At 41.7% G+C, this 24,795-nt stretch overlaps 1 protein-coding gene across 1 annotated transcript in view; it reads right to left on the bottom strand.

Moving 5' to 3' along the window:
- ARHGAP32 (Rho GTPase activating protein 32) overlaps positions 1-24,795 on the bottom strand; it is a 188,281-nt gene that overhangs the window by 118,296 nt on the left and 45,190 nt on the right. Inside the window, exons 3-5 of the mRNA XM_059829798.1 lie at positions 20,905-20,996; positions 19,781-19,822; positions 19,322-19,406 (exon numbers count right to left, since the gene is read on the bottom strand). Of these exons, the coding sequence (XP_059685781.1) occupies positions 19,322-19,406; positions 19,781-19,822; positions 20,905-20,996 (219 nt within the window). The remainder of the gene's footprint in view (positions 1-19,321; positions 19,407-19,780; positions 19,823-20,904; positions 20,997-24,795) is intronic.

Here is a 24,795-nt window from a genome sequence, read left to right as displayed (position 1 = left end):
ATTCCCATAAAATTGCGATGCTTACCATTTCAGAACTAGCAGCCAAAAAGAAAAACCCAGTCTGTCTCCAAAGGAAACCACCTTTAGTCACTAGTTAATTGACCCTGGTGAATATAATACCAGACATTTGGAAATAGGCACTTTGATACACAAAGTACACATGCCCGCTCTTGTGTGTTATTCGTTACACCACAGGCTATGCTCAAAAAGGGAAAAGTAAATATCTTCCACGTTACTCTTCAAAGCAAAGCTAATTCAGTGTAATGATGGGTTTCCATAGCCACATTTGGTATTTCTGAAACACAGTAACTTCAGGGTTCTGATAGGATTCTGGTACGTTTGGCACTTTTTTTTTTTTTTTTTTTTTAAATGCTACTGACCTTCTACCTATCTGCCAAGCAGCACATTTTTCAAAGTTCCCAGCCAAATGTGAAGCATTTCAAATTCTATGAATGGCTGTGGTTTAATTTGTTGTTGTTTGGGTCTGTGTTGATTAACACATGTAAATAAAGGCATCTGGTGTTACCTCTCTCTATTTCCATTTCACACCCTATTAAAGTCTGATTTCACAATTAATTGAAACCAAAATGAGATTATTCAGAAATGAATCCTCTCTGGCAGCCTTTGCCATGCTGAAGTCTGCTCACTACCTGGGGAGACACAGCCCCCCTCCTGGCAGTACTTCGAATTAAACGTTTTGGATATCGCACAACGGTACCAAAAACGGTGTTGGAAAAGGAAGCGAGTCTGCAACCAGATCACTCATGGTACACGCTTTTCAGAACAAGAAAGGGAAGGATTCTTCTGTCCTACTGACAGGAAAAACTGTATTCTTCCATCTGCAGAATTTAAGAGATGGCTAAGAGATCGAAGCACAAATGAAGACAGACAGTGTGAGTGATGAAGTCGTGTTTCTCCTGCACCACATCTATTCACCAACGGGTCCAAAGAACAGCAAAGCCAGATTCAAACGGCCTCCAGTTTGGTAAGGTTAGGGACCTGAACTCAGCGTGGATTCCTAACTGCATTTCACAAGCCATGAAAGCACAACAGTAACAACAAATGGGATATAAACACCTACCGCCCACTGGACGTGGTCTATACCCCAGAAACTAATTTCTGACACACACATAAACGATACAAAATCAGCCCACGACCAGAAACACCTCCTCAGGCTAGGCAAATTATTATTGCTCTTTCTCCTGTCCTTTTCAACTCCCCAGCCCAATCTCACCCCAAAAACCCCCAAGCAATCATCAAGATGAGAATTTTGAAAACTGGAAGTTCATGCTGCTAAAATTTTATTACAACCAACTCCACCAAACGATGCAGCTGTTTGGAGTAGCCTGGAATTAAATGCACAGAGCAGACCACCGCTGTCATGAATTTCCAGAGTAGGAGAAGCCTGATAGCCCTTTGCACGCTAGATGGCATTGCACTACAAATTATCGCAGGGATCAGGCCACAGATTCTGGTTCCTAAGGAAAATGCCAGCAAAATTTATCTTCCTGCTCATGTAGTCCCGTTCCTTCGTGCAAGTAAAGCTCAGCACAACTGTGTGAATATTTACAGTGTCAAAACAATGGAGACGGCTCTGTAGGAGGAACCAGCTCCTTGGTAGCTTCAGGCAAAAACAAAGAGGCAGTTAAATTAAAGGAGCTGGTTTAGTTATTTATTTATTTAAAAGAAAAGTGGCTTTGCCCCAAAACAAAGCGTCCTTTCTTTCACTGTCTACCACTGGACAAAACAGGATACTTACTTTGGCTGTTGCCAATCAACGTGCACAGATGCAACGTTCCCTTCATAGTCCGAAAGGGATCATTTTTATAGTTGGCCCATTCAGGAACTACTTACACAGAAATGCCACTTGAATGGGCCAAGAATGGGATTGCTTTACAGTCTTCGTCCATCATTTTAAAACAGGGTCGTTTTATATGCTGGCAACATATGTTAAGGATATAAACCACCTAGAACCTGTAAGCTGTTATTGTTTAAGCTTATTGAGAAATGCATTCATACATAGTCAAAAAAAGACTAAGCCAGTGAATTACGTCTTTTTACAGCTATATAAGATATATATACTTCATATCTGCCCGCATACGGCATTTCACAAAACTGCTGACTTTCAAATAAAGTGCGTTAAAATCACTGAGTTAGTTATGACCGCCTTTTCTTCTCTGAGCTCCAAAATCCATTACATTCTGTGGGAGGTCAGCGACAGTTTTAGTCATAGTCTACTTTTCCATTTGCTGGAAACAAGCATATTATTCCCCTGAGAGAACTGAAAACTGATACAGTCCTGTCATTCCAGGCTATTAGTCTCTTACTCACTCGCTTTTTCTGTTTTCTCCCCCACTAAATCAATATTAACTTTTTTTCCAACACTGATAAGAATCAAAGACACTGGAAAAAATGCCTTATATACCTGAAATATCAGCAGGAGTTGCAGGGGAGGAGAAAGAACAACAAAAAAGCCCCAGAAACAATAATTTTCATGGGGGGAAGAGTACTGTGGCAATGAGAAGTTTAATTTGTTTAAGGTAGTCATTGATCCTGTCTCATTGTCACATTTTCTAAGCACCTTTTCTTACTCAGAGTGCAGATAGGTTTATGCTATGGTTTCTCACCTTCATGTCCTCCAAAGAGAGGTATTGATGTTATTTTTAATGCATAGGCCAAATCAAGAACTGTGCTGTGTTGAGTAACGTTTCTTATTTTGCATTTCTAGAGCACCAGTAACAAGGAACCAAGCTCCTAGGAGCAAAGGCAGTAAACAAAACTTAATAATGCACACAAGGGAAAAACAAACATACCCTGAAGGGCCTGGAAGGCAGAAGCTTGGTTGTACCGTATTTGGAGGTGGAAGACATGAATAAATCTGAAATCTCATCAGGAACTGCACCTCCTGGCTTTTACGTAAGCAGTTCTGTTGGCACGCAGCCCCAACCTCTACCCCTTTTAAGCGGGACCCGTTGCTCAGCAAGGAAGGGAGGTTAGAGGAAGCAAAACCAGCTATCCATAGGTGATGCACAATCTCCTCCTCACATCCTCATTTCTACAGACCCGCCTGTCCAGTAATTCCATAGGCTCAGGAGAGTACTTCAGCTTACCCTGACGTGTTCCTGACGTCTGATTTCAAATCAGTCACTGTTATCTTCCAGGAGCACTGGAAAACCTGGCCTTTACTCCACGTTGCCCATTTTTACCTCTCTGTCACCGAATATAGAGGGATCCGTATTCTTCAAGTTACTGCCTGCAGGTATACAGCCTCCTTCTAGACTTGGATGAAGAGAATAAGCTCAAGATGATGACAAAGTCTACCTTTGCAAATGATGAAGTAGACTTTATAAATGAGAATAAATAATGCTGACCCAATTTGCACAAGTATATACTTCCACGGCACGTCTGGTCGGCAGGGTCTTCAAAAGCCTTATACAGCAAAGATGAATGAACTTGTCAGCATTCAGTAGATAAGCAGCCACCATTAAAACTTTTTAAAAAGCTTCAGAAGCAGACTGTAAGCAAAAGCAAACAAGCTTTGCACATTACATATATGCAAACCACATCTTTCTGAGTGAGAATTTGCGGGACTAGGCTCAAGACAGAAAGCAGTGAGGGGGGGAAATCAGTGTTACTACAACCACATCTGAGAACTCCTTCCCCAGGAAAAGCATTATTTATTATCTGGCTAAATACCAACTTCTATTGCTGACAAGAGGAGCAGCAAATGAAGGAAAATAATCTCCCCTTAGTTGGCAGGAGGAAGTGATAAAAGCTGAGGGGAAGCTTACTCCATTTCCTCCCATGACCCCAGAAGTGGGAAAGATCAACAACCACTCATCTTTACAAATCAGGCTGTGTGAAACCCAGCGCTTTTGGCTACGCCTACGCCCCCCAGTTTTACATAAAGGTTAGTCTATGACTAAACTGACCACTGAATGCATTTTAATGTAATACAGACACAGCACAGAGCTACAGGACTCCCAGCACTTTCAAATCAAGCCTATGACCTTTAGCTGCTTGCTGATTACTTTGCCAAACTTCAGCTGCAGGGAAGGTGCAAGCACGATTTTGTGCACCCATGCATGCGTGTACATGCATGAGAAAGAACGTTTTAAAATTTCACATCTCAAATTCCTCCCCCCCCCCCCAATTTTTTTAAAACAAAGACAATGAAAGCCCGTGTTCCACAGCTGGGTTCACAGGCACAGTGCAAAACTGACATGTGTTTTCTATCACCACATGCATTTTTATACAAAAGCTTGAGCAAGTGCTAAAGCATGGAATAGACTAGATGGAAGCATTTCCCCTCAACTACTCCCTTCTGGGAAAGGGGGTCTGGAAAATGAGCAGAAGAGATATATGGTCAAACTGATTTTCTAAAAGGAAAACTTTTTCTAGGAGTAAGAACAAAAACTTCCCCCCTTAGCCAGATGTTGCATAAATACTTCAGCCAAGCTAAAAATATCTGGCTTTAACAGGAAACCCCAAGGGGATATCACAATGCTTGTATTTATTGCACCTCTCCTGCTCTTCATGTGCACAAACACATGCATACGCATGGTTCTCATCTTCTGCTACTCACATGCCCGTCCTGGATTCTTACAGCTCCAGCTAGTGTCTTCCCACGCCATGATTCACCAGCAAGTGTGCTGGGGGACAACGCTGCGCCCTGTACAACTTCTCTAGTATCACCAACTGCTTTTCCTTTGGAAAAAGGCATGTCCCAAAGTATCTGCAGGCTTTAGGCAATCTATAACTCACACTAGCAGACAGAATTCAAAATACAGCTAGCAAATAACTAAACAGTTGTAATAGGTCTAAGGCCCAAATATTTTCTACGTATTGAAAAAAATAAACGACTATACGCTGCAGGTGCTTACCCGCTCTGAAAAGTAAATATTGCCCAAATTCAAGAGAAACATTTACACTAGTTGCAGAACGAGCATAAATCAGTTAAGACAAGGCACTGTAAAAGCCCTCCCTCCCACACACATACCGTGTTTTTATACCATGCTATAACCATACAGCTACATGACACAATTAGACCTTGTGTAGGAAGGACTGAGTGTATTTATGATGAAAACATTCAATGACATTTACAGGAGTTAAATGATCTGATGAAATTATCCTCAATCCATTAACGAAGTTTTCCAGAGTACAACCATGTGGTTATACTCATGCCCATTAGCATGTGTACAGCTATTATGATAATGCTGCATAATAACTGGGGATGGGGGTGCTGAAGACGGGGAAGACAAAGGGCAGGGACAAGACCCATTTCTACCACATCCTGGTAAACTTCCAGGATCTATCAGTTCTGATAGGGAAAACAGGATTAATATCTTTATCATTACCATTAACATTCTTCCTCCCAAAACAGAGATGCTAAAACCTTGAGAGAGGTCCATACGGGTACCAATACCATTATTCCAGCAACGCACCCCGAAGCCCTGAAACGAGTGGGTTGTTTTAGTTTTATCTCAACCAAATTAATGAGGAAAATCTCTTAGACACTGAAAATTAGATGTTTCCTCTGAGGTCTCCATAATCCATACTCAGAAATTGCCTAATGGTTGATATATGAGGTTCCAGACTCAGTAATTCCGGTGAAAGGCACTACTCAGCAAACACAAAGCTGCCGTAATGCAGCCATTAAGAACGAAACAGTTGACACCACTGTCACCAATTTCCAGTTCTGAAAACAAATGAGTTGGAAAAATAGATTGAAATAATCATGTTGAAACTTTAAGTCCTAAGCAATTATGTAAGAAACTCAAGTTTCTTTAAACAAACAAGTTCCTTTGCTCTTGTTGAGAAAGGCTTGAAGATACATGTATGCTTAAAGGCTTGCACAGAAAAATCCCTAATGAAAAGTGAAACTTATTTTTAAATTCCCACAATTTTTAATCTAATTCTATAATTGAGTGATATTATTTCTTGAAGACATTCTCTTAGAATGCCTGGAGCTGTCAGCCCAGGAAAATGGAACTCATTACATTGCACTGAAAAGCATCCCATGCTATTCAATATTAATGGCAACCTTCTGACTACCAAAAAACGAAGGGAGGTGGGTTTTTTAGAGCTTTTCTGGGCCTCGTTAGTCACAAGATGCTAAAGATGGATTCCTGCTATATTTTGAGTAGAAGCAAAGCTCTTAGTTCACTAAACAAGCCCTAGTAAGGGCTTACTTACAGCTAGTCAGTGAGGTCAAACACTCTTCTTGAGAAAGGAGAGAGGTGCCAGGAAAATAAGAGAAATATTCTCCTTGTGTCCTGAGGTTGCCCCCGGTGCTGCTGAGGCACCTCAGAGATCAGGCAGGCGGGAGAGGAATTGCACAACACAGCACCAATTGAAAAATCGCACGTGATCACATAAATAGAGACCCTACCATGAAGCACAACAGCAGTGTGCCATCCAACCATCGACATTTCATGTCACTCGAGACCACGAGCACTTCATTAACACTGTTGTTTTTCCAGCGGTTATATGTAAATGTCTTGCAAACTCGGACACAGAATGGCCAACTGGAAAACATGAAACTCTATTTTCCAGAACACAAGTACCCACAGGAATTACCCCATTACTTGCCTGCCACAGATTATTTATGTCATGTGGCAAAAGCAGTATATCATGTATATTTCCACAATCCCAAGGGAGGAAGAAAAATGCTTTCACAGATAAAAGAATGCAGCTTCTGTATGTTGATTCAATGAAGAGCAGCAAGAGCAGTAAAGCAAATGCCCTAAATTCATGGTATTAAAGAAATCATCTTGGAAAGGCTTAATGAATAGGATGACTTTTACTTGTGTGAAGTAGTTCATAAACGGTGTCTTGGTTTTTCGATCCACACATCAAAACCTTAATTGGTTGTCTGCAGAGTATGGACTTCAAGAGTTAAAAATACAGGCAAACTGCATCAAGGGTCACAGACAGATCTGAAACGGTTTTGATTTTTAATTTAGAAAATTCTGCTAAGATGCCAGAGGCAGAAGATAAAATAGTAAAGATCTGAAAAGAGTATTTTAACCTTTAAATTTCCCAGATGACAGTTCAGGGAAAGCGGGTTTTGAACAACTCGGGTCACAGTGGAAACAGGTCTACACCCTGCAGGCTCTACCCGAGAACTTCTCATTGGAATTGCAGAGTTGGGCTTTTAGTTTTTAAGCATTTAATTGCACTCTCCAATGAAAAAAGGTTTTGATATAATCCTGCCACTGTGTAACGTACTCTTTGGAAGCTCACAAGAACCTTGTTCCTCTGACACACTTGTTCTCCACGGAGAGGCGTAAACCTGCAGCCCTCACTCGGTCCGAATTTCTGCTGACTTCAAGGGAAATGGGTCTTTATGATTCAACTATTACCAATGTTTAAAACCCAACCATGAGGATAAGAGCGATGGTACAAACCAACCCGATGTAGCAGCCCTGAAGTCACCCTGGACTGCCACTGCTGTCACAGCAATGAGCGTGACTCAGTTCCTCTCTGGGCAGGTGAAACGATGCTCATTAATTCAAGCTAAATGGCCAAGTCCTGAAGTCACGAAGCAAGTGATTAGTGGTTGCAATGACAAATTGGGGACCTCGCACAGGAAAGCACTACTTTACACATGAGAGCAAAAAGCAGAACGCTTCCAGAAGAAGCCCCCGAGCAGCTCTGTATTGCAGACAAATGAAAAATTTCAATTCTTACTTTGCTTTCTTATATTCGTATTTCAATTAAGTCTTCTACTAATAACTTATTAGCTTCCAAAAGAAAACAATGAATCGCCAACAATTCCATGTAGAATAAACATTCCCCTGCAGCAAGCACTGATGCAATAACTTGTCTACCATGAGCATGCACCAGATGTAAAATGCTACAGGCCTTTCCATAACTCAAACTGTCTTCAGCCATCGAAATGAGCACATCTGAATGTGAATGAACTTCTGTCTGGGGAACACGAGTATGCACACACAGCCTCATAGCACAGGGTCGATGTGAAACCCATGCTGTAGTCCACACTTTTTTTAATTCAAGGACATGTTACGGTAGCAATGAGATTTAGTATTATTGCTACTGTTGCAGATATAGTTTGGTTTACAATGGCTGTTTTATCCTTAATCTGATCATAGCAACTTGCAAGACACGTACACATATAATCCTAACAGAAAACATAATACATCACTCACATCTTAATTGTTTTTCAATGGGAAAATAAAACATTCATCCATATGATACACAACAAAGAATTATAAGAGTACGTGGATATTTTGTTGTTAAAAACCCAAGTCTTCCCTCTCTCCTTGTTTATCTTAAAATCATAAAAGAGAAAATTGGAACATTATTTTCCCGACTGTCTCTAAGAGAGTCGATGAATGGCCCAAGTTCTTCATCTTTATGACTTAGGCACGAAAAGTTAAAGCCAGTTGCGAAAGGAAAGCAGCACTCAGGACAAAAGCGTCGCTGTGCCCTCTGATTAAGCATCAAAACCAACGAGCTCTGAAAAGATCTTCTGCTTACTTTGAACTCCACTTAGTTTAAAGTAGCTAGAAAGTGAGGGATGCAGGGAGGCTTCAAAGAGTTCAAAGAAATACAGGGACCATGTACCAGGGGAAATAAAAACCAACACAGCTTGTCTGGGGTGTATTCAAAGTGCACATCACAGCTCTAGTGTTTCTGCTAAAATGCATTAATAATTCAAAACACATGCACTAGCCTAAGAGCTCACTTCCCCAAAAACAGCTTCCAAACTCAATCTAGCTTTTATTTAGGTTTGAAACAAATGGCAAAGCCTGCCACTAAATCAGACCTCGAGCCACAAGAGAAGGTGCATGGAGGGGGACCCTGAATCAGGTCCTGATGCTTCTCGAGTCTCACACCTTCACTACGCTTAAATAATCCTGAGTTTCCCTCACCTCCACAAGGCAGCCCCCTTGTCCTGATATGACACTTCCCTTTCTTTCATGCAAATCCTTCCTACCCCAAGGCTCCAGGTCCCAGTGGGTTCCCTGCCCATTCCAGCATTGCTACACCTACAATTATTGCAGGACTTAGCAGATGAAGAATTATTAAATAATTTACCAGCATTTCAAAGCAAATTCCTGGACTTGTGCTGTAAAAATAACAGAAGTTGTTTTGGTTTTTTGAACCACTTCAAGCTGGTAAATAGGAAGTCGGTCCAAAAATCAGTTATGTTAAAGCCTGAATGTTTTGACGTGTCATACTTGCAATAAATAAGGTTAACATTCAAGCACCATGAAGATCAATTATACAGCTGCACTGAATTTCAAGGTAATCTATAAGAAGTTTTGTTAGTATCTAAACATAAATTGGCAGGACCAGACAATACCACCTACCCAAAAAGTGAGATTTTCTAGTAGGCAATTTGTTTTATAACCGTATTTATAAGCTTCAGCAGTCTACCAATAGAACAGAATTAATTTTAAGGCAGGTTCATGAATCCTGAACATACATAAAGTATATGGCACTATGTATTTTTATTTCCAACTTGTTATAATACTGGATTTGTGGGTCTCTACTAAGCAAGTCTTCCCTCTAAATTATTACTGACTTAATTGTGAGTGTGATGGTGCCAAAAGCTCACTCTGTACTTGGAGGTGTCACCTCTGACTGCAACTCACAAACCAAGCCCTGATCATCCAGAAAAACATTTGATGGGGCTTTAAACATATGTAGGCAGACCTAAACAGGCTTCCCCTCCTCTGGGAAATGAAATGTTTGAAAGGAAGAAATTTAGGATGGTGGTAGGGGAGGTCTTGCACCTTAAAAATATGTCCCATAGCAAGTAATTAAGTTTTTATTAATGTTTCTTTCATTCACATGGTAGAGGGATGGAAAGAAGAACTGCTGAGTAGAATCCACGTTTGTTCAGTTAGTTTCAAGAGATAAAAGAAGTTAGGAGAGGAAGTCTTGCAAAGGCAGTGAGAGCATCACATGCTTCTTCATGCAAGTATTTTATTTTTTAAAATCCCAACCATATGTCCACATGACATATAATGGAAACATTCAATTTTATACTGCTTTACCAGGAAAACAGCAACCCCAGTTTGCAGGTTCTGTGGACAAATGGCCAAAAATGAAGAGTCAGAGGAAATAAGCAATTGATATCTTTGGAATCCTCCATGGAGATCAAAGAACTTTTTTGGTATGGACGCCCAGGAGGGCCGAAGGTCAGAGCCTTGCCTGCAGGACATGAACGCAGAAGCCTCCAACTTCTGCTCACGCACCACGGCAAGGGATAAAATAACAAACCCATCAAAGTCTACAAACATGTTCAAATGCCTTCTAGACATTATAACAGTACGTGTGGGTGAGAATATGCGCCTACGTGTATGCTTCCCCTTTTAAAAGCAAAAATCCATCTGAACCCAGACCCTTGGGAAAGTTTAGGTTCACAGGAAATCTTCTGCACGAATCTCTCTGCTGCAAGTAAAACAAACAACAAAACTTGGGCCTCAGCTTATTGGATCTAGAAACATCCTCTCTGATACACGTGCAGCTACAGATACTGCATTAAGAATCCTGTCACAGTACAGCAAACATTTTCACATGTCGTATCTAAATGCCATTTGTTCAAGTGCTTTCCTCTGCATTTCCTTGCTGCGCAGGATAGATTGTCATAGTATGAGCGCAGTGGCAAGCTTTTTCCTGCATACTCAAAGACAACTCTTCCCTGATTTTATAATGAGCGAACAATCTTGAGCTCACCACACCACATGCCCTTGTGTGAGATTATGTTACTGAGTGAAGCAGATGGGAAAGCAGTGTTGATTTTCAAAGACTGGAAATTACCTGGAAACCAGATAACGCAACCTCCACGAGTAAATGGTCTCCACAGGATTCCAGGATACAGGGCATACCTGGCAACACAGACGGAGCGGATCTGCTCTGCTCGAACCCACACACCTTAACCAGCAAGAGATCTCCAAGCCAAGGCAGGCGGGAATACAAATTTTGCAAGATCAGGCTATGTCCTATCGCACCTCTTCATCAGGAAATGAATGAAAACATGTGTAACTACAGGACAATAGCAATGCTCAATTGCATAAGGTTCATAAGGTTTCTGGTATTTCGGCTGCTAATACCCCTTGTAAGTAACCAATTCTCATTTTCACTAGATTTCCCACCTGCTGGCAACAGAAGAGAGCATTTTATTAAATGCTGAAAATGCTGAAAACTTTTATTACTTTTAATAGCCAGTAGTTTTTAAAGAGCATCTAATAAGGTGGACTTATTCTCTGTTTTAAAGGATAGGAAATAACTACAGGAGCATCAGTAAAAAGTAATGTGAACTATGTAAATATTGTCTTTTGGTTGTGCTTGCATCTCAAAATGCGTATGAAAGCAAGACCACCGAGTGGCATAGGGAGTAGGGTCAGCACTGCCTTCATCCACGAAGAGATTTAAGCAAAGCAAAACCGAGCATTACTTCTGTGACAAAGGTACACACACACCACGGCAAAGCTAAGCGAATGAACGAGCAGCTTAAAAACTTGTAGCCGAACTTGCTACCCCTGAGCTGCCAACTCTGTCATCAAACCTCAAAATTCAGGCACATAAGCACAACCTAAACAAACTACCCTTTTTGTAAGCAGGTACAGTAAACACAAAATGTAAATGTTCCCAGCGATGTTTGGTCTAACAGCTAATACATCCACCGGCATGACAAACCTCTGCTGGAGAATAAAAACGCCCCCCTGCTTCTGTAAATCTCAGGGATCATACCAACATGAAGTTTGCTAGTTATAAAGTCACACCGGCTTGGCATGCTTGCAGGTCTATGAGTACAATATTATACTGCATTTTAACACCATTCCTGTTAACAGTATGGCTTACTATATACAAAACCATAAGGGTTTTAATCCTCTTTCAAACTATGAAACACCAGCGAAACAGGGATTATTCTTCTGGAGCTCACGGATTCCTTTCAAATTTTTAATATATTTTAATTATACATATAATACATCTTTCTGCTTTTTTCAGGTCATTAAACCCCAGAGAAGAAAAATTTTCCAACACAACTCTGTTCCAGTTACTAATTAAAACAATTTTATACATTTCTGTGACACGCTGCTAAATATGATTTATGATGGTGGCAAAGAGCAGGAGGTCAATGCCAAAGTTAACAGTTGGGCTTATTACAGTCACTTTTAAGATTTACTCATGCCATCAAATAGCCACTATGCACCAATAAAGACTAAAAATCCACAAACCAGTTTGCTATATTTTCCGTGTTAAATGCAGGGGAAGAAAAAATAAGCTGGATTCCTGCAGGAGGTCAACATTTTCAAATTGGAGTGCCTGAAGTCCCCAGTTGCAAAGAAGAGCCAAGTACGCACAGATTTCCCTGAAACCACTTTGGCCCGCCAGTACTCCGCACGAGTAAGAGAAGACGCTTATCTCAAGTCCAAGAAAATGCTCACCCCAGTTTGCACAGTGGTATTTCTTATAAGGCAGAGAAGAAACACACGAAGTGGGGAATACTCAAAATCCTTTCATAAACAGAGCATCCCACATTTGCCATTTCGTCCCAGATACAGAAACACCGCGCTAGGTTCTGTTCTCCCGTAACAGAAAGAAATTCTGTCAGAGAATGAAGACAGAGAATTCTGTTGGAGAAATGAAGTGTCCTATATAAAATCAGGAAAACATCCAAAGGCAAAAGAGAACGGAAAAAAAGCAGAAATACCTGTTCAACTGAATCAACAGGTAAAATCTCATTTGCTTTTAACAATCATTTGTGGGTTATAGTCTACCCTTCTGTTTATATACCTAGACGATCAGCTTAAAATAAAGGACACACACGGAATCAGACAGAGCTAATCTAAATAAATACGAACGGAAAAATACTTCCCTCTCCATGACAGGCAATTCAATAACCAGCCAGTTGATAAATGTCAGACAAATTACCTTTTACTTTATAAGAAAAGATAAACATTTATACAAGATCGATTCCAGTAACTGCCAGTCAAAGGGAGAAAGGTGAGAGCAAAGCGTGTAATGTGCTTTAAGAATGACTCAGCCGCTAAAGCCACAAGGGAAGATGAGCACAAGCCCACAGCAGGCTGAAGCTGGCTGTCCACATACATTTCAGCGTTACTTCTCCGAAGGCGCACGCGTGCGCGCGCTCCTCTGAGAGCCAGCGAGCCAGCTCTCCTTACCAACAAGCTCCTCTGAGCACGTCGTGTCCCCCCCATCGGCAATCCCCCCTCTTCCTTCAGGGGATCGCCAACACCTTCAGCAAAACGATGCCCACGGGGTCCGCCGAAGGACCTGCTTAGCCTTGAAGTTCTATCCTGCCAGCGTTCTGAGCGGGCTTTAATAACTGGTAGACAATTTACATGAATCCTGCCCGTTAAAGCTGGATCACTAATAAGGCTGATAGCTTTATCTACAGCGAGCAACAACTGTAAAACAAGTAGTAAACATGCAAGCAGCAATAGTAAAGTTCCATGGAGAGACGCTCTCTCCATACTCGAAGTCACCCTTCCACTATAAAACCCATGTTGGATTTCTCCCCGTTTCACTGGAAGAAAACCAAGCAAGCTGGAATTTCACAGGTGTGATCTTGTTCCAGGGAAGAATTTTTCTGAGGAGTTAGTGGCAAGTTGGATGCAAGACTGGGAAATAAAAAGAATCCAAAAACTGAGGTGAACTTACTCGAATATTTTCCTAACTTTTTTGGCACGGAGAAGCTTGGCCTAGAGACTCCAAATTTTAAAACACTGTTGATCTTGGCAGGAGGCTGTGCCAATTTTCAGGGAGTTGTGGCTGGAATTATTAAGTTAATAGAAGCAGTTTCCACCTACACTATGAACATAGTTGTTTTTATGTACCCACGTCCTTAAAGCAGCCCTTGCAACATCTCCCCTTACCACTTTAGAAGGCAACAGTAAAGAAACCATACAGAAAAGATGGGGCACGGGAGGGGAAGGCCTTGGTCTAAGGACGGGGAACGTAACGTGTCAGAATACGGCAAAGTCATTTTGGGGGGAGATTAAGAGCATCCAGAGATGAAAGGCTGAAAGGGAGCACCACTTCATACGCAATATGTGTACATGTGTCATAACCACTCACATATTTGTAAAGACAAAGCAAAACCCAGCAAAATTGTCTTTCATAGCACCAATACACAGCAAAATTCAGGCCAGTTTTTTACCATGTATTTCCATCTTTTAAAAGAGATTGGGGCAGGGGGACTGCTGTTTCACGTTTCGCTTTTTAAAGCAAATATTTTTTTCTTTTTAAACACTTTGCAAATGAGCGGAATAAATGAAGACACTACAGCCTGTAGCTGCTCACGACTGCCAAGATACTGAAAATTATCATGCCCACAGAAGAGCTGGGAGAACGAACAAGCCCTCCTACACTGAAGGCAGTCAGCAGGCTTAGTTTAAAAATCACTGATGGAAGGAGATTCGAGCTAAGCTGTCCGACTTTGCGCAGACACGGATCAGGGAGCATGCCTCCATTCCTGTTGTTTCTAGCTGATCTATGTAGAGGGCTGCTTTTAGCTGTGGCAGAACCATCTTAAACTCTCCCACAGTTAACTCCAGAGGAGGGCATCTGGCCAGGCTTTACCATTTTTGTTCCCTTTGCAATCCATCTCAGGAAAAAAATGTACTGTATAATTAACAGAGACACCTTCACAAGCACGCTTCCCCTCTGCACCCCCTTCCCTGGAATAATTTTAAATAAAAGAAAAAAGGCAAACCAAAGAAAGATGACCCCGAAAAATATTTTCTCAACAGGCTTTGCTGAGACAAGGCACAAGAAGAACTCAACTGCTCTTTCCAATGCTTCTAACTCCTAAAACACACCAGAAAAATACAATTAGAGGCGCAAACCACAGCCACCATTGAAAGGCAGCCCATCATCTTGGCTGGAAGGCTGCAGCTTGCCAAAGGCATTCGAACAGCAAACAATACTGCTGAGTTCCTAACAGGAATTCCTGGCAGCTGATGCCTCGGCAGGCGGAAGTGATTCTGGTTCAAATACTTCCTTTACCACTGATAACGTGCTCCTACCACTTGCAGTGCCAAGGCTTAACAGATAAGGAGAGGATCTTCCATGCACCGTAATCCAATCCTGTTCCGACAAGGGTTTATTTTTAGAAGGCAGCCACATAACGCAAATAGAGGGAGACAGAGACCATGCTGTCTGAAGGGGTGAATCTGTCAAGTGCAAGATTGCTGAAGCGATAGGAATGGGCATTACAGCGCTGTCTCTCCTTTAGCAATGGGTTTTTCAGGGAGCAAAGAATATTATCTGGGAAGTGCAGAGCTGATCAGCTCTCCATATTCCATTACTAAAACCTACTCAACTAAAGATAATTTCTTAGTCCTTTCAAGTGAAGAACAAAGTCTTTATTTCTGGCAGGAAGTAAAGATATTTACGGAATATCTAATCACTATTTCTCCCATTTATATTAATGGCACACTGCACTAAGTAAAGTAAAATCACATTTACACCATGTTAGGGGGGGAATCATTCTACTTTTGTATAACTTAGTGATACAGAGGTTTTGTTGAAATAGTTCAATTCCTATGTATTAACAAGCCCTAAAGCTCAAAAGGCAGTGAGACTATGTGACACAACTGCTGTACTGTGATACTCAAATTACGTGTGAATGAGTTACCTTGAGCAGCTCTACAGCTGAAAAACAAAACCTGGAACACGCAATCAAATTAGCCTGGGCTGAGCACCATGCTCATGCATTGAACTTCAACTCAAAAAAGCGTCTGGAAGCTGCTGCGCTGTTTACTGTGTACAGATTAACTCTTTCCGTGTTAGTTCAGCTACCTGCAGTACACTGCACGGTGCTGGAACAACCCAAGCCCCTAAGAAGGAGGCTTTTCCAACTAGCAGACCCTGAAATCATGCTTACATTTAATAGGCTGCCTTAGAAACCGACTGTGAACCTATTATTTCAAGTTACATTGGGATGATTTAGACACTTCTGAAGTTAAACGCGCGGTGAGCCCTTCTGCTTTAACGTAAGACCTGGAGGAGATGCTGAGGACTTCCAACTCCATCCTTCAGTGCCTAACTGAACACTAAGATGCCCTGTACGGCAATGTGTGTGCAAGCAATGTTTGCTCTGTATATTAACGAATTGAGTTTTGACGTTCTAGAGGGAGGAGAGGCATCACAGGCAGCCAAGAACTGTGGAAAGGCAGCAGAGCTTAAGAGAGAAGGAAGTCAGCAGAACCGACCTAACCGGTGCCAAGTAATCACAATCCAGCCATGGCCTAATAACCTCTCGTTTGGGAGACACAGACCATAGCAAGGCTGAACCACAGTTCTGCTCCTGCTAACGAGACTCCTAAACATTTATCCAATGTTAGACTAAAATAAATCTATTATGCAGAACTTGGCTTTTCATGGTGAAATTAAAAATCAATGATACAGCCTTAAAAAATAAATGCGGTCATAAATGTAAGGTATTTCAGCAAAATACCAGTGAATTTCTGGCACCGATGCAATCTGTAAAGCCCATTCTATAACTACAGCTTTGACATCAACTACCTTTGTCTGATAAATCAGCAATTTCCTGCTGATGCAATGTGTGTCTTGCTGGCCAGACGCAGATAAGGTTAAAATACGTTGCTGTTGAAAGCAGTATAGCAGAACATTTCTGAGAGAAAAGCATCCCAAAATGCACCTAGTTACGTTAGCATGGTGCTAGGATAAGAAGAGAACAAATCCTTTTTTATACATCTCAGAAAGTTAATTTAAAACGATCTCATGAGGTGAAATGCCAAGATATTAATACTGATTGCACCATGAGACCGTATTATAAGTGACAAAAACGTTACAAAACAATCTGAAATTTGGCCAGGCTGTTAATAGACAGCATTACACAATTTCTGACACAGCCAGATAATACTGCATTTCTACTATGCAAATTTTTAACAGTGAATAGATTTTGAAAGGAGTTTACACCCACTACTCCTCAGATGCAACTTGGTAATTCGCTATTAGGTGCCAAGCTGTCATTTACAAGTCACTTCAGCCTACTGCTATTCTCTAATCTACCTTGTTATCACAAAGGAGCCACCAATGAATGCCACTCGATTAAAATGCATGAGCCCTACGTGAACCTATTTTTAAGTCTGCAAACTAATACTGCTGTTATATTAATAGCTTTCATTTATTTTACCATTAATACTGGTCTTCTATTAAGGAAATACTGCCCTACCCTTTTGTATTTCAGGAGCAAAGCTCTGTTCTTAAGGTATTTCTATCCACATAAAAAAGTCATTACACCACGGGGATCTAACATAAATCTTGCTTAGAAAAAGGAAGGGACAAGGGGCACGGAACTGGTACTTAGGGCCTGATTCACCTTATTTAAGCACGTTTTGCTTCAGGTACACAAATATATAAGCGTGTACGTTTTGCCATAGGTAGCAGCGGTAGAAACAGAGAATTGACCCCACCAGCACACACACAACCACACTTTTATGGCAGTGCCTCCCATGCCTCCGTCGTCCACCGTTCTCCTCCCGGCTTCACAACACAGACACTGTGAGAGAAAACAGCTCAGGGGCTGGACACGGCTGAACAGCCAATACTACTTTTTCTTCCTGGGCTATCCTTCCCTGGTTGTTGTTTTCCAGCCAGACCACTCCTCTGGTTACAGGGGTTGGTGTTCTGCTGGTGCCAGAGGGCACAACACAGAGGACAACTCAGCAGGAGCATGGAAAGCTTACGTAGGTGCAGGAACGGCACCACAAAAACGAGTGCTGGACCAGCTCCTGCTTGTGGAAGCTTCCCACCAGAACATGCTTCAGGTTTGTCGGCAGAACAACATGAAGAAAATCTGTAAAGAATGTACTGTCTGATTGTGCTTCTCCCTCTTACAAACACAAAAATCTCAGTGTATCAACCCTACAAGTACACCCTGCCATCCTTAAAACATTCCACGAACTGCTTAAACCTGCAAAAGAATTAAATTGTCTTCAAAATGCTTTAAAAACTAGTGCTATGCAAAGGTTGTAATCTCTAGCTTGCAATTTGTGCTGAATATCTCTGAACGATGGAAAGGAAAACTCAGAGGACCGCACGATGCAAAAATCATTTCTGTATGTACAGAAACCTGCTCAACACCTACTCCAACATAAACCCCCCCTCTGAAATGACTGAAAAATTACTGGTGTCAACTCAGAAAATCACCAGGAGACAAAAATTAGCGACGTAGATTAGTCACACTATTCCTATACACAGAAACTGAAAATAAAGAAACACAGATTTACTTCAGAAGACTGAGGACTGCTCCTCTCTGCATCAGCAGCCCATCTTCCAGAGCCCACGCTGAGAACTGAGCTTTTTGCATTGGTGTCCTCTGGTACCCACTATTTTGTCTAACTTGCTCTGCCTTTGTGTGTGTGTGTCTGCCAAAACACATACATCCCATGCTCGGTCGAATGGACCTACTTAGAGCCACTAAGTGCAAATAATAGTAGATACGATCCCTGAATGGGACCCAAACTCCTTCTCAGTTGGAATTTTACAGAGACAGAAAAAAACGGATGCATAATTCTGCTTGCAAAACTGTCAAGTACAAAAACATGAAAGGCTGTAAATAATTCACTCTGTATTACAGGAAATGTTTTACAAATGAAAAGGTTGTAACCTCTTTTTGGCTACAAGGCTGGCAGATGCTGGAGGCATTCCCGCTTCTCTAAGTGCAGAACAAGATGTGCCCTGTTTATGAGAAACTAGCAGGGATGCTTGGTTCTCAGCCCTCCCTGGTGCTGCTCAATGAAAAATGCTTCTGCCTATATTTCTGATGGATGGATCACAAAGGAGTGAAGCCTGCACACTTCTAGAAAGGCAACTCGGGCTGACTAGCAATTTCTTGTATTCTGATGACACAGCTGCTGCAATGCACAATGCAGAGCTAAGATAACATGAAGAAAAGGGATAAATTTGAATTATTTATATTTACATAAATATGTTCACTCAATTGTTTAAAGATACACACACACAAGCTAAAAATATGCATGCAGTTATTACAGATGACTCAATAACGAATGTTTGATGCAGTCTTAAAACACTGACATCAGTCCAATCCAGTGGAAATAAAACCACCTCCAGCCTCAAAGGGGTGGCCCCATGGCTGAGGACAGATTCTGGCCCAGCACACGGAAGCAATTCCAAATAAAGAAACCCTGTTGCTTTAACTTCTTATCACTAAACATTTCGCAACAAACTAAACAAACCTCAGTGGAGGTCCCTCTACCGCCTCCCCCACCAGGTTAGTAGGCAGCCAAACACAATGATGTTTTGTACGTAAAAGAAATCTGAAACTCACCTGTATGTTGCCAAAGTCCACGTTTTCGTAATGGAAATGTGCACATTCGGCCATCTTCGGGAAATGACCCTTTGTAAAGGATAACCTGAAGCACATCAAAAGCGCACCGTAAGATAGATGCAGATCACTGAAACAACGCTCAGCACCAAGCACTGTTAGAAAATGCAGTTACTGATAGAAAATAATGACGACTTTCTCATCCTAAAGCCAAGGGAACAGAGGGGTTTGCTGATGTGATGCACCAAAACAGTGGAGAAAGGAATTGAATGAGAAAGGAAAACTAAATTGCAAAGTGGCTTTTATCATTGCATCCTTAAAGAACTGTGTGGCACTTCATCAACACCAACGCCCACATCTTTAAGAAATGGTGCAGGGACAAGCCGCTCTACCTTTACAAATGCATTTTTGCAGTGCAGATAAACAGCCTTACACGAGACACATAGGAAAGCAAAACTTTACCTGTGAAAGGCATCACAGCCCATCAGTCCCGGGTTGATGTATCTGAGGGTGCAGAACAAACGCTATTTATCTCTTGCCTTTTTAAAATTCAAAAGTGAGGCATAATTATTCCCAAGTGTCTCCAGTTACAATGATGGCTGACGGGGAGATCCTCTGGCTCTGCAACATGCTCTTGCTTCTGCTGAAGCTATTATAGACTCCTATAGATATTTCTGGTGGTGAGCCAATGAGATTGTCATTATCTAGCTCTCTCTTCCCACGGGAATATAAGTGGGAAGTGAGATGCAGCATCTGGCTGCTCAGCACTAGAACAAAGAGCCATTTCCCTTACAGCATCAGAGCACTACAGAAGGTGATCTGAATGCACAGATCAATCAATATCGGGGAGCTCTGGTCCTCGAGTCAGCATTCTTAGCAAAGACAAGTCAAGTAATATTGATTGCTTCTGATCCCCCTTGCAGGTTAGAGGTTTGAAACCTTAGCTGCAAGCATAGTAAGTTGGTTTACATTCTCTAGGAGAGAATGAGAGGAAGATAGTGTAAGCCCACAGAAAAAAAAATCTGGGAGATCAGAGAAGAGAAAATACCCCTAAAAAAGGAAAAACTGTGCAAGACCCCTTCAAATGAAGAAGTACAGGGCAGGATACAAAAAAAAGGAAAAGAGAAAAAAAATCAAGTAACAAATATATCTAAGCCACCCACTTGTCCTGGCTTAGCTTCCCAGAGCATAGCGAGACAGGGAAAAGGATCTCATTTATACATTGCCTGGGCTTCTTTTCGGGTTTTTTTATACATATGTTATTATTTTTTTTTTAATTAATTAGTTTCAGGAAGAAATCACAAAAATTTAAAAATACAGTAACAGTGAGGTTCAAAACTCCAATAAGCTTTGCTTTTATGGCCAGAAACAGGTGAGAGCGCCAACAAAACTCCTCACGTCCCCAGTTTTAGACTACATTAGCTATGATTTACTTTGTTTCGTATGGATTTCAGTCCCTTGGATGAAGATACTATCAAAAATTGTTGCCAAATGCCCTAGTTGTACTGCAGCACAATAGCTAAAACCCAGATTATCAAAACCAGAAGCCCAGCAAAGACAGGAAAATCAAAGAACACCGCTCTTACTTTTTCACATTCTTCACTTTCATACTTGCTGTGCTGCCACAGGTCCGGAGCGGCAGCTCCCCTGGAATGTCAGGGATATCTGCACCTCTTGCCTGCAAAAAAGAAGAAAGAAAAAGCAAGGAACTTAAAATCTGACTGCATGCTACAGATTACCGCCTCTAAGCAGCAGCCCACATATTTTTACATACACGTACAAACACAGCTGAAATCTCCTATGTGCTAGAAACTGTGCTTCAGCCTTTTTAACAAGGAAAACTGAACCTCAGGATTACGATCTAGTATGCGATTATCTCTTCCTGTATCACGTTGCAGAGCCTTGCTAATTCTTAGTAATAACTGTGAGAGCCAGTATTTTATTCATTACTACTTCTGGTTTCTAAAGAGGAGATTTTCAGAGGTAGGAGTCTAACACACATTCCTAAACTCCATACTTAGACTCCTCATTAAGTACCTGATTTTCCAAACATCTGTGCACTTCGATTCAGGCAGAGGCACCAGAAGAAGCTGGAGAGCTCCAACAGTGGAAAATCAAATTAATGACAGAGCTGCTTATACGTGGGAGGGGAGCTTTTAAAAAGGATGTTTGAAGCTATTGGTATAAGTGCATGAACATATTAAAATTCCTTAATCACTAAAATTCATTTACTTTAGTGAGGCCAGAACTCCAAATTCCCTCTTTCATTTGTTCTGTCGTGCTTTCCCATCCTCTCCCTCCTCCAGCTGCTTTTTCGTAAGCCAGGAGCTCGGCTAGGGTAACAGTCACCGTCACCGGGGACTCTGCAACGCTCAGTATCACGCGTTTCTCTCGCTGTGCTGTACCAAGCCCTAAGCTCGAGAGGAATGAGGGGTTTTAGGTGAGGCTTTTACGAAGGGAGCAGTGGTCAAACAGGAAGATCAGCACAGACTTCACAGAGCAGAAGGAGAAAAACATGGTCCCTGACGTTGGCCAGAGATAGCTCATTAGTGATGTGGGTGAGACCAGTAAATGAGCTTTTTTCTGCGTCATACAGTGCACTACAAAACACGAATAATGTCCAAAATACTGAATGCTCAAGCAAGAAGAAGAGAGGCACTTCAGTATTCCTTCTCTTACAGGCCTGGAACAAAAAAAGAATTACATCAAATCCACTTTCTAATGACAGGAGTAGACAGATGACTTCCTTGATCCAGAGCGCTACCAATGCTTCTAAGCTGGTCCACCAAAAGTTCTCTCAACAGCGACGGTCCGTCCAAAAGCTGTTACATATAACAGAATACAGTTGTAGGCTGCAGTGTAAAATACGGAAACAACTTGGTCCTCGCCCCCAAAACTCTGCAGTCAGACAATTCCAATTCAAGCTGGCAGCCCACATATGGGACGAACAATGGGGGAATCTTTCTTATCCCCCTCCCTAAAGCTCTCATTTTAGCTTGACAGGGGCCAAATTTACATGTGCTTCAGCACATCACATAGAGCTGCAGTAAATACGTCAAAACCATTCACCATGCCTATATTCATTAACTACCAGCAACAGAGCTAGAGGGAGTGATTCATCTCATTCAACTCCAGACACGCGCGAGGTGCGCAGCTACGACTGTGTTATCTACCCGAGGCTACTTTTATAGTCACCAGAGATAAGCAGGCACTTCGGGTCCATTTCACCTATTTCAGACAACCACGTTGCAGGAGTATCTATTATCTCCCTTGATACAGGGAACCCAGGAAGACCCCGGCTCAGATGCAGACGTACATCGTAGGCAGGTGCATTCATCCAACCAACATCACTGCGGCTTATGAAGGACTTGAGTAGAGCACGTTCTCTGCACCCAGACAAATTCCTGTTATTTCCAGCACTGCCCTTGGAAAAGGGATGCTGCAGCTATTATAAGGGAGCTCCCCGCTTTCAACATTACTGAATAAATTTGTAGCCAGGACGCTCACTCTCCCAGTTGCGCCTTTGACAGCCCTGAACAGAAGCAATGCCTTTAACTCCGTTGTCCCACAGCTGTACAGAACATGCACACCCACTCACTGAAGAAAAACAAGGACAATATTTATACCCTTAAATAAACCTATCCTTGGCTGACTGACTGTTCCTAAGCACACAATTACTTCAGTATGTAATAGGACACTCGAGAGTCTCATTGTTAACTTCAACGTTAAGAGGATCACCAATTTAATAAACCTTACAGGTCTTTTACATAAGAAAATAACTAATTACAGTAATAAATGTGCCATTCCTATAAGCTGCTTTTAGGCAAAGCTGGATGTGCTTGCCTTAATTTTCTAAGGAACAGAATTTCTGTGGGAAGAAAAATAATTTTTCTTCTCCATCAGCAGTAGAAGCTGGTGGGATATAAAAATGGATAAACAAAATCTGACAGAAAAACATGGGCTTCAAGCCAGTTTGCAGCAGTGGGTAGAGACTACCCTGGATCTGACTCAAAGCAGCGTAGGCAAAACTCACACCTCCAGGAGACTTAAATGCCAGCATCTCTCTTTGAAAAAGTTGTATTATCCTCTTCTTCCCAGTTGAGTTATGTCCAAATCGTGCTGGAAGGAGATATCTGCCTCTCCCATTTCCAACAGCATGTATCCGTTTAAACGGACTACAATGAGATGCAATACAGTAATTAACTTGGGTCGCTTTTCCAATTAGACCCGAGCTCTTTGGACTCTGCTGCAGAACAGCAATCTCTCATAACTCTCACAGCTGAGGAAAAAGGGCAGAATGGTGATCTTGTGCAAGCTAAAATCTAACACCAGAAAAAACTTGGTAAATAGATAGATTAGCAAAAAAAGAAACTTACTGCAATTTTAGAAACCATATTATTCCAAAATAAAGCACCACTAGTTTCCATTTAAACCAAAGACACATGGCAACATAAGAGCACACTTTATTCACCACTAGTTTGTACCTGTTTTGATCCAAAACCTGGCATGCAAAATGTCACCCTAGATTACCCTCCTCTCAAAATACAAACAAAACACTCCAAATGAGATTTGCCATCTTTTGTGCTTTGTGTCACAGTAATTTAATTTTAAAAATCATTTTGAAACAGTTGAATTATTTACATCTGAAAATTAGCTACCTAGCGTCGTCAGTTGCTTCTCACTTCCCTATTTTTCTACGCATCGCTGTTCTGTGGAAACCTAGTAATTGCATAGCAAATCTATTTATGCAAATTATTTAGTCCAATTTTCACAGCTTAATGTCACTGCTGTATCAATCTGCTTTGGTCCGAAACTTGGTAAACAAATTAGGACTCGACCTCGAATGCAGTCTGTTGACACTGGAAGAGGCTGCCCAGGGAGGTGGTGGAGTCACCATCCCTGGAGGTGTTCAAGGAACGTGTGGACGAGGCACTGCGGGACATGGTTTAGTGGGCACGGTGGGGTTGGGTTGGTGGTTGGACTTGATGATCTTACAGGTCTTTTCCAACCTTAGTGATTCTGTGACTTTACCGGGATCCTCAGTCCCCTTACATTTCAGTGTGGAAGGCTTTTGAGCAACACCACTTCACCAGTCTCCCCTGAACTAAGATATTCTCCTACCAAAAGCCCGCTAAAGGCTACACTTAAATTAGTAGCAGTTGGGACAGTATTTGAGAACTTCACTATTTTATAACAGACACATCGAATGCGAGGCAGGTAGATCCCACTAAAATGTTTGCTCTCAGCAATTTTGGGAGATCACCTGTCTGCCTATCCCACCCCTGGATGGACGGTCATTCCGTTTTTAAATCGTCACAGCCGTTTGCTCGGCAGGTATCAGGAGGACCCCTGAAGCACCTACATCACTTTATTTGCAATTTTCAAGTGTTGCTGCTAAACTCCTTGGGAATCTGAGAGCTCTCACAAATCAGGGTGTGTAGCTTTAAGCATGCAAGTTTGAAATTTTTGGTCTTTAT

Source organism: Gavia stellata, chromosome 26 (genome assembly GCF_030936135.1).
Source record: "Gavia stellata isolate bGavSte3 chromosome 26, bGavSte3.hap2, whole genome shotgun sequence".
Lineage (NCBI taxonomy): Eukaryota > Metazoa > Chordata > Aves > Gaviiformes > Gaviidae > Gavia > Gavia stellata.
Note: the sequence above shows the minus strand (reverse complement) of the source record. Positions and strands in the feature narration are given on the sequence as shown.